This window comes from Chenopodium quinoa, unplaced genomic scaffold (genome assembly GCF_001683475.1).
Source record: "Chenopodium quinoa cultivar QQ74 unplaced genomic scaffold, ASM168347v1, whole genome shotgun sequence".
NCBI classification, from domain to species: Eukaryota; Viridiplantae; Streptophyta; class Magnoliopsida; order Caryophyllales; family Amaranthaceae; genus Chenopodium; species Chenopodium quinoa.
The window spans coordinates 5,961,411-5,972,513 of NW_018744239.1; the positions used below are offsets into that span (position 1 = coordinate 5,961,411).

At 39.6% G+C, this 11,103-nt stretch overlaps 1 protein-coding gene across 1 annotated transcript; it reads left to right on the forward strand.

Annotated features, from left to right (window-relative positions):
* The first annotated feature begins 5,788 nt into the window (after window positions 1–5,788).
* Window positions 5,789–9,305, forward strand: LOC110694319 (protein FAR1-RELATED SEQUENCE 5-like). The gene is made up of 3 exons (XM_021871492.1): window positions 5,789–5,802; window positions 8,105–8,777; window positions 8,868–9,305. Exons 2-3 carry the CDS (start codon window positions 8,112–8,114, stop codon window positions 9,303–9,305), a joined length of 1,104 nt encoding a protein of 367 aa, XP_021727184.1. The 5' UTR covers window positions 5,789–5,802; window positions 8,105–8,111.
* Window positions 9,306–11,103: the final 1,798 nt, after the last annotated feature.

Here is an 11,103-nt window from a genome sequence, read left to right on the forward strand (position 1 = left end):
ACCTAGAATATCCATGCCCCACTTAGCAAACGGTAGTGGGCTATGAATGATAGTGAGGTCGGTAGCCGGACGGTGAATTAGCTTGCCAAACTTTTGGCACTTGTCACATTTTTTCACCATCTCCATTGCATCTGCTTCCAGAGTAGGCCAAAAGTAACCCTGCCGACTTGCCCGTTGAGCAAGCGACCTGCCGCCTACATGGGAAGAGCAGTAGCCAGAGTGGAGATCTTCTAAGATCTCTCGTCCTTTTTCTGGAGTAGCACACTTCAAGAAGGGTTGAAGATACCCTCTTTTGTGAAGTTCTCCCTTTATCATTTCAAAACTGGCTGCTCGCTTTTTCAGTACTGCCGCCCGGTGATGTTCATCCGGCAAGGTGCCGTCTGTCAGATACGCCCTGATTGGATCCATCGAGGTTGAACTTCTGTCTAATATTCCAATAGGGTCTTCCTCAACGCTTATTTTCTCCATCACCTCCCAGAAAACAGTTCGTGGAGTATCACAGGAGGCCGAGGATGCTAATTTTGAAAGAGCATCCGCCTGGTTGTTTTCTGATCTCGGCACTTGAGTCAAATGAAAATCTTCAAGGGATCCGACTGCTTGTCGTACCGCCTGTAAATACTTGATCATTGTCGGATGGGTCGCTTCATATTTGCCATTGTACTGACTCACTATCAATTGTGAATCAGAACAGGTGTTTATCTTTCTTGCCCCTGCCGCCTTGCACATGCGGATTCCGGCTAGTAAAGCTTCATATTCGGCCTCATTGTTTGAGGCCTGAAAACTGAAACGTAGAGCATACTCATACCTGTCGCCCTCCGGCGACTGACATATGACGCCTGCTCCACAACCATTTGAAGTAGAGCTTCCGTCCACATATACCTTTCAGACTTGGTCTGGAGCTTGAGAGTCAGGGGAAGGAGTCATCTCAACAATAAAATCAGCAAAGGCTTGTTCCTTCACTGCTTTTCTAGGCTCAAATGTAACTTCGAGGATCTGAATTTCTATGGCCCATTTGATCATCCAGCCTGACGACTCCATGGTGGTCAGTGGCCGCTTGATAGGTTGATCTGTATACACGACGACTGCATGTGCCAAAAAGTAGGGCTTCAATTTTTTAACAGCCATGAAGAATGCGAGACCAAATTTCTCCACTAAAGGATACCTCAACTCAGCATTTTTCAGTACATGACTGACAAAGTAAACCGGGAGCTGGCAGCCGTCTCTTTCAGCAAAAAGAACCGCGCTTACAGCATGATCAGAGACGGCCAAGTACATGTAAAGTACTTCTTTGGGCAAAGGACTGACCAGCCTCGGCAAGGAATGCAAATGAACCTTCAATTTTTGGAAGGCCGCCTCAGCATCCGACCCCCATTCAAACCTTGCCTTTTTCTTAATGGCCTGGAAGAAGTATAAGCATTTGTCGCCTGATCGGCTTAAAAATCTTCCCAAGGCCGCCAGACAACCTGTTAATTTCTGAACCTCTCGGACGGTGCGAGGCGACTACATGTCGATGACCGCTTGCACCTTCTCAGGGTTCGCCTCTATTCCTCTCTGATTGATAAGGAATTCGAGAAATTTCCTAGACTCAACTCCAAATACATATTTCTTGGGATTGAGCATGACATGGTGCCGCCTAAGTATGGCGAAAGTTTCTCGGAGGTCCGACAGATGATCTATCTGAAGCTTAGACTTAACAATCATATCATCAATGTATGCCTCGACGTTCCTCCCAATTTGGTCAAAGAACACAGTGTTTATCATTCGCTGGAAGGTGGCCGGTGCATTCTTCAGACTAAACGGCATGACCGTGTAACAGTATAACCCTTGATCAGTGACGAAGGCCGTCTTCTCCTGATCTTTCTTCCATAAAGGAATTTGGTGGAACCCAGAATAGGTGTCCATAAAACTCATCAGAGCATGGCCGGCTGTTGAGTCGACCAGATTATCAATTTTAGGTAGAGGGTAACTGTCTTTGGGCACGCCTTGTTTAGGTCCGTGTAGTCCACACACATTCGCCAAGTACCATTCGGCTTTTTAACAAACACTACATTTGCAACCCAGTCTGGGAAGTAACGTTGCCGAATGAACCCTGCATCCAGTAATTTCTTAACTTCGAAGGCTGCCGCCTGACTTCTTTCTTCGCTATGGTTCCGCTTTTTCTGCCTTATCGGCTTCTTTTTTGGATCCATGGCCAGTTTATGTACCGCCAGGTTAGGACTGATGCCTGGCATTTCATGGACTTCGAATGCAAAGATGTCTTTGTATTCTTTCAAAAGTTGGTGAAAGTTATCACCCAGAATTCTCAGAGCAGTCGTCCCAACCCTGACTGTTCGGTCAGGGCGCGAGTCGTCTAGGATCAGGTCCGTATGCTCACCAGCCGGATGAGGGCGGAATTCATCTGACCGCTCCTCTGCCAATGACTGATATTTTTTCTCTTTTCTTGCGGCCCCCATCTGGGCAGCCTTTCTCTTCTTGCCGCCTGCTTCTTGAACAGGCGCACTCTCCTTGACATTGTCAAGGTCTGTTTTTCCACCACCTGACCCAGCGGCCATGACAGTGGGCTTGATATCCGAGAGATAGCATTCTCGGGCCATCTTCTGATCTCCCCGTAGGGAGCCGACTGTTCCATCATCCCTCTCAAACTTGAGCAACATAAGAGACGGGATTATAACAACCTTGGAATTATTCAGGGTTGGTCGTCCTAGAATCATGTTGTAGGCCGAGAGTTCCTCAACTACCAAGAACCGGACCACCATGTGTCGACCTTCCCCTTTTTCACCCAGGCGGATGGGTAAATCCACTCGTCCCACTGGGTGGACGACTCCTCCTCCAAACCCTACTAGAGGGTGGGACACCGGATGTATGCAATCAGTCTGATATTTGAGCTTTGACAGACATTTGCTACTGATAAGATCTGAGGAGCTGCCGGTATCTATGAGGATTCGACCAACCCTCTGGTTGGCCACTTTACATTCAATAACAATAGGGTCGTCATGCGGCCCTCTTACCCCTCCTAAATCTTCTTCAGTGATTACAATTTCAGGAAATGAATATTTGGAGGACCGTTCTTGGTGAACGGTATTGACGTCTAGCCGCCTGATATTGTCTTTGTTGCCCTTAATAGTGGGGCCGCCTCCTGAGAAACCGCCTGCAATGGTGTAGACGACTGCATCATCTGTATCAGAACTGTCGGCCTGTTGATTCTTTTTGACCGACTGCTTTTTCGAGGAAGAGTTCCCCTTGGATTTCTTGACATAAGAGTCAAGATCGCCTTGCTCAGCCAGGCGGTCCAGATATCACATGAGACTGATGCATTCGTTGGTTTCATGACCAACATCTTCATGATAATCACAGAATTTTCCTTGGTTCCGACTGCTCGCAGAACCCTTCATGGGGGCCGGCTTCTCAATTGAGATCCGTCCCTTGATTTCCTTTAGGATAGCTTGGCTATCCTTGTTAAACGCATACTTCAGGGAGTATGGTTTGAATTCTTTCCTCTTTTTTTGGGCCGGCTGTTTAGAGGAATCAGCCGCCCAGACCTCTTTTCTCTTTTTCTCATCTTTGTTGGACGACTGTTTCTGTCGTCCTTTTTTGTCGAATCTCTTCCCGTCCGACTGTTTTCCCGTACTACAAAGATCAGTCGCCTGTATATAGGCTTCTGCTTCAATCAAAGCTTCTTGAAGAGTCGCCACCCTCTTTCGAACCAGATCAAACTTGAAGGTCGACCCGTCTTTTGAGGCCTCTAAAAAAGTCAGTGTAGGCCACCTCATCCGGTAGCCCTTGAATCTGTATTCTCATCAGGTTAAACCGCCTGATGTAAGAACGAAGCCCCTCCTTCTCACCCTGCTGAATTGTCCCTAAATCAAGGGTTGTTTTCTTCGCAGGTATGTTCATGGCAAAGTTGGAGGTGAATAAGTAAGCAAGCGTCCTGAAGTTATTCACACAACCAGTCGGCAGGTTGTCGAACCATTGTTGTGCGATTCCTTTAAGAGTCGCTGGAAAACACTTGCACCAAGTGGGATCATCCAAACCTTGAAGGTACATCAGGTTGGTGAATGCCATCAAATGTTCTTCTGGGTTAGTAGTGCCGTCATAGGCGCCTACTAACACATTTTTCACTTTGGCCGGCTGAGCGGCATCAGTAATTTCCTTGGAGAAGGCCGACGGCTGTTCCCCAAGTCTAAGCAACCGTAGCTGCCAGTCCATAGGTTGGACATTTTTTGCCGCATGTCCTCCAAACAGAGGTGGCTGCAAGAAGTATTGTTGTGGTACAAATGGTAAGTTTGGTACCGCCTAGTCACTATGAAAACTAAACTGGCGGGAGGTACCGCCTGTCTGACTCTCATGATGTGACTGAGTATACCTCGTAGAATTATTGCGTAGACTGTCTTGAAAATCCGAAGTAGAGGCCGATTCTGACAGTCGGTCATTCTTCTTATGCTCTAGCAATAGCCGAGCGTCTGTGTATGTTTTCTTCGACCCATCTGCCTGAATATGACGAACAGGTTCCTCTTTCCTGGAGAAGGAAAGCGATACTTTGTGAAATCAAGGACAGGCGGCTCCCACTTCCTAGAGTTAGGATGAGGGGTCGCCTTTCGCCCTTGAACAGGCTTCCTCTTCCCTGAAGAGGAAGGTTTCTTAGCCGACTGCTCCTTGACTAGAGCAGGCGTCTTTTTATTGAAGATCATGAGTTCGGTCCTTGTAATGGGAGCAGATCCGTCAGCCGGCTGCTGGTGACCAGACGGTGCGCCGACTGGATCACTGAGTCTAGTTTAGGATCTTTCCGTTCTCTCCTTTCGGTATGACGGGTGCGCCGGGCCCTTAGGGTCCCGTCTGAAGCTGTATGAGCTTCAACTTCAAACTCTTCTTCAGTATCATGGTCCGACCGAACTTGAGGGTCGTCCAAGGGACGCCTCTCTTCAGGAGTCGGTGCAGACGTGGATGCCATCTCAAAAGTACTCTCCCCACATATGGCGCCAAGATGTTTCGGGGTTTTCTGATGTCCTGCGGGAGAGTTATAATTTCGAGACTAGAACCAGACGCCTGTACCTGCAAAAAAAACGGATGCTCCGGATGATTGGAGATCCGCCTCCAACGGTCAAGTTAGTACTTGATTAAAGAGTAATTAATGCGGAAATGTAATTTAGTCTCTCTAGGTGAGAGTGTTAAATGTGCCTAAAATCCCCCTTAATGAGGATTAATGGGCATATTTATATTCCTTGGGATGCGTGCCAATACTAGGTTTAGGTTAAACCTAAGGCTGACTGGGCTTCCCAAAGATTGGGCCTTGTTGGCTGATTTATCCTTTTGGCATGAATGGACACGTGTCGTGTCGCAATTGGTTCACGGAGGACGAATATATGGTTGACACGTGGCAGGCTCCTATTAGCCCATGTGGCGGACACATGGCGGTACCTGACTGGTCCACTTGTCAGATGGTGATTGGTGGATAAAAATCCCCTAATCAAGAACCACCTTCTATGTGAGAACACATCCTATATGTGAGAACCAATCTCTGCCATCAAATTGTATTCAATCCAACGCATGTGATTAATCACATAAAACTCCTAAAGTCACACCTAACTCTCATCTTTCTCCACCTAGCTAACTAACTTCTCTCTCCACCACGAGCTTCATCAATGGCGCCTAATCAGTAACGATGTTTCTCGCCTTGAATTGCTTCAAATTGCTTCATCAATTGCTTCATCAAAGTAATCATAAGCAAGTTAACACCGACCTTGCTCGCCTTGCGCTATATTACTAATCGCGATTGCAATCGTTGCTACAAATCAAATTCGCCAGGTTATTGAATTGCATGTTAATTGGATGATAATTTTTTATTTTTTGGTTTGCTCTGTTCTTATTAATTTGCATATTTAATTGCATTAATCACCAGGTTATTGAATTGCATGTTAATTGCATGATATTTTTTTATTTTTGAGGTAAACATATAATATAATGTTAATTTTATATATATACAAAGTATGATATTGTATGACTACTTTCGTCGTACTCATAGAATTAATCTTTTAAATTTGTTGTAAAATTGTAATTGTACTCATCAAATTTAGGTTTGATTAATTTGATAGAAATTGGAAATTTGCAATCAAATTTAAAATGAGCAAATGAATTGAAAATGAGCAAACCTAAATATTTGTAATAATATAAAAAACCTATAATGAGCAAATATAATTCTGTTTCCTGCACACCAACCACACTCCCTTCTTACACTTCCTTATACAAACCTATTCCCCCCTCCCCTCTCATCTTTCTGTTTGCAATTCTGATTTCTGAATCTGATTTCAAATCTATTTTAGATTATGAAATTATTGTGTGTGTGTGTGTGTATGTGAGTAAGTGTAAGAGTTATGCTGTAAGTAGTAATTAGTATGGTTAAAAACATGATTCAGCAGCACATATGAGATTTTTAATGAGCTTCCTTAAACTATTTTATGGAATTGTTACTAACCTGTTATTTCTATTATATTTAATGTCAGAAATGATGAGCAACAACGAAGAACTTGACAGTCATTCTAGTACCATCACAAATGTGGCAACTACTCCTACAATAGTAGTTTCTCTTAAAATAGCACCTTTGCTCACTCCTGGAGGAACAAAAGAATGGCTTCCAATATGCCCCAATGAGTTGAAACCAGCTATAGGGATGAAGTTTAATAATCTTGAAGAGGGCCTTGAATTTTATAAAAGATACGCATTTGCTGCTGGATTCAACACAAGAAAGTCTACAACTAAAAGGCAAAGAAGAAGCAAAGAATTGAAATCACAGTATATCTTATGCAATAAAGAAGGATACAAAGAGAAAAGAAAGCCTATTGTTGAAAAAGATTTAAATAACAACGAAGGAGAAAGCAATGAAGAAAAAACTTCAATCAAAAGGAAGAGACTCGTTACTCGTGTTGGGTGCAAGGCACATATTGTCCTAAAGCATTGTGATGATAACAAATTCATAGTGTCACAATTTCATGAGGGACATACTCATCCACTTTATACACCTAGTTGCAATCTCTTCCAAAAAGAAGGAAGAATTGCACAAAAAAATAATTGTGAATAATTCTAAGGTACGACTTTCAAAGTCTCTTATGTTTCATGAATTCTCTGAATGTTCTAATAAAAGTAGTATGCTCATTTGAAAAATGAGCATTTAACTGTTTATTTATTTGAAAAATGAGCATTAAATTGTTTGATCATTTGAAAAATGAGCATTAAATTGTTCAAATGAGCAAGCAAATAATTGAATTGTTTGCTCATTTTAAAAATGAGCATTAAATTATTTGCTCATTTGACAAACTGTTTTGTTCTTTAAATAGGTGAATATTGGTCCTGTTACAACTTTTTGAATGATGAAGGAAATTGTTGGAGGATATGATAACATCAGTGCATATAAGCAAGATTTCAAAAAATTTCATAGAGATTTGAAAGCATACATTCAAGGAAGTGATGCTCAAATGTTCGTGGATAACTTTACCAACAAAAAGCTAATGTGGAGCGCTTTTTTCTTTGATTTTGAGATGGATGAAGATTATTGCCTTTGTAGAGCATTATGGGCTGATCCCCTTTGTAAAAAGAGTTACGCTCTATTTGGTGATTGGTATCCTTTGATACCACATACCAAACAAATAGGTAATTCATAAAAATCACAAATCATTTTTATGTTATAACTATAGCTTAAATTAATAACTTTGTTTTAAATGAACTTAGTATAACTGTTTGCTTATTTCACAAATGAGCATTGACTTATTTGCTCATTTCAGAAAGGTGCATTCAATTATTTGCTCATTTGACAAAAAAGCAAACAATTGTTTGCTTATTTCACAAATTAGCATTGAGTTATAAGCTCATTTGACAAATGAGCAATCAATTATTTTCCCATTTGTCAAATGAGCATTAAATTATTTCAGTAGCTGATGACAATTCTGATTTCATAATCTGATTTCAGATTCTATTACAGATTGTGAGTTCGTGTATGTATGTGTATGTGTGTGTGCGTGTGTGTGTGTGTCTGTGTCTAAGTACGTGTGTCTATGTATTTATGTGTGTGTGTAGTTATTTGATCATTTAAAATTTAATCTGTATGTGTAAACAGGTACAACATGGTGTTTACTCCATTTACAGGGGTTGACCATCATAAGAGCTGCATTACTTTTGCTGCTGGTTTCATAGCAAAGGAAGATATAGTGTCATTTGAGTGGTTGTTCAAATCATTTCTCAAGGCAATGGGTGGAAATGAACCGAATTGTATGATTACAGATCAAGATCCAGCAATGAAAATTGCTGTTAAAAGTGTGTTTAACAAGACTGAACATCGCTTCTGTATGTGGCACATAATGAAAAAGTTACCAGATAAGGTGGAGAAATCAATCATGCAAGAAGAAACTGGTTTCCTAAAAAACTTATGTGCTTGTGTTTGGCATCTTAAAATTGAACCTACTGAGTTTGAAGAAAGGTGGAACAAGGTGATGGTTGAATACCACTTGGAAGAACATGAGTGGTTAGGTTATATGTACAAGATAAGGAACAAGTGGATTCCGACGTATTTCAGAGATGTGTTCCTTGGAGGAATAATGCGTACAACATCAAGATCCGAAAGCGAAAACAACTTTTTCTGCTCCTTTATCAATCCTCATGTGTCACTTGTTGAGTTTTACTTGAGATATGAAGCTGCAATTGATGCCCAGAGACACACTCAAGGTCAGAATGATAATGTTTCAAAGCACAAATATCCTGAGTGCAAAACACCACTAGGGATAGAAAAGCATGTCTCACATTTATATACTAACTCTGTCTTTTATGAATTTCAATATGAGGTTGAAATTGCTTGTTTTTCTTATGGTGTTGATGAATTGAAGAAAGAAAATGGATTGGAAGTTGCAAAAGTAAGTGAAGGAAATCGGATTAGAACATTTGATGTTGTGTTTAATCCAACTAACTATGACACCACATGTTCTTGCAAGCTATTTTATAGACAAAGAATTCCATGTAGACATATGATTTGGGTTTGGAAAGCAAAAAGGTTTGAAACCATTCCTGAGCAGTATATGCTACACAGATGGACTACTATGGCACTAAAAAAACCAATTTTTGACTTGGGTGGAAACCTGTTGGAGCAATGTGCTAATTTAATTGACAAGAAAAAATTGTTAAATGATTTATGGTCAGAGATACACACTTGTGTAAGTTTGGCAGAAGGCAATGATGAAGATATTCAAGATCTTGTGATAAATCTTCAAGGAATAAGAAAGGATTTGGAGGCTAAGAGGATTGCAAGGAATAATGAAACAACATGAAGTGCAAACAACAAAGGACAAGACATTGAGCTATTGATTGGAGCTAGTGTGCCAACTGAAATAATTGTCAAACCTCCAAAAATTTCAAAGAATAAAGGGACTGGAATTCATGTATCAAATGTAGAGACTTCAAAAGAGAAAGGGGTTGAGATTGATGTGCCAAATGTTGAAACAAGAGGTAGAAGTGCAAAAAGGCTGAAGAGAGAAAAAGAAAAGGCTGTAGAACAAAACCAGAAAAAGAAGAGATTATGTAGAGGTTGTGGTGAATTGAGTCATCATGATATTAGAAATTGTCCAAACAAAGTATAATGATACTTTTATACAAATATAAAAGTTAATATTTTTATATAAATATATGATTTAGCATTTTGTGTTTTAAATTTTGTTGAAATGAGCAAATATTTTGCAAGCTCTGTTATCTATCATACACACATGTAATTATACCAAAGCTATTCTAATGTCCTTGGTAACAGAAATAGTCCAATCCAAGATATTATACAATGAGTTCAGTAAAGAGAACAACCCAACATACCCTAATCTTCAAAATCATAGAGGCTAAATTAACTAGATATTTGCTGATATTTGTATAATTATACTTTTATACAAATATAAAAGTTAATATTTTTATATAAATATAAGATTTAGCATTTTGTGTTTTTAATTTTGTTGAAATGAGCAAATAGTTAATGCTCATTTGTTAAATGAGTAAACATTCCTTTTAATAATACATTAAATCAACAACCATTTCTTTGCTCATTTGTGAAATGAGTAAGCATTAGTTTCCTCATTTTTTTAAATGAGCAAATAATTAGTTACTCATTTAAAAAATAAGGAAACATTTCTTTGCTCATTTCGCAAATGAGCAAATAGTTAGTTGCTCATTTGTCAAATTAGCAAATATTTATTTGGTCATTTGGCAAATGAGAAAATAGTTAGTTGCTCATTTGTCAAATGAGCAAATAGTTAGTTTCTTATTTGTCAAATGAGCAAATAGTTAATCAACAATTTAACAAATGACAAACAACTTAGTCAATAAGATAGAAAATGATATCCATTACATTGACATAGCAAAAGTTATACTTAGAAAATCCTAACATCATAAAAACATTAGATCAACTAAGAACATTTATCACATTTGTCCTATTAAGAACATCATAAAACTAACACTTCTATTGTTCTATACAAAAACTATACAAATCCTAAGAACAATTGATCAACTTCAGTCTTTAATTCTCTCCGTTAATTGCTCTTGGATTGCTGCCCCTAGCTTTCTTCAGCATCACTTGCTTCCTCAACCTTTTTTTTCTTTTGGACAACTTGTTTAACAGGTTTAACAGTATTTACTTCACTTGAAATAATTGAGAGGGTATACTTCAAACCTAAATTCCACTTTTGCAAACCCATATATGTTTCCATATGCCTAATCATTGCAACACCGCAATGCAAATGATTATCATCTGAAGACTTCCAAGGTAAATCAACCACAACAGACTCCATAGACTTGATCTGTTTTGACAAAACAACACTTTGTATACTTCCTTCACCATTCATGAAATATGAAAATGCACTTTTCTGAAAATGAACAAATAAGTTAAAATAAGAACAAAAACAGGTGGAACAAATATAGTTAGAACAAGCAGAACAAGATCAAGATAAACAACTAAACTCAAATCATTTTTCTAAAATAACCTAACAAAATCTTAAGCCATTACTGCCACCTACCCACACATTACACAATTCTGATTCCAGAAACTAATTTCAGAACCTGATTTCATATTCTATTACAGGTTGTATGTGT

Coding starts and splice junctions, on each gene's coding strand:
- LOC110694319 (XM_021871492.1), top strand. CDS start 8,112: ATGGTGTTTACTCCATTTACAGGGGTTGACCATCATAAGAGCTGCATT. Junction 8,778..8,867: donor CACTAGGGATAGAAAAGCAT/GTCTCACATTTA, acceptor GATGAATTGAAG/AAAGAAAATGGATTGGAAGT.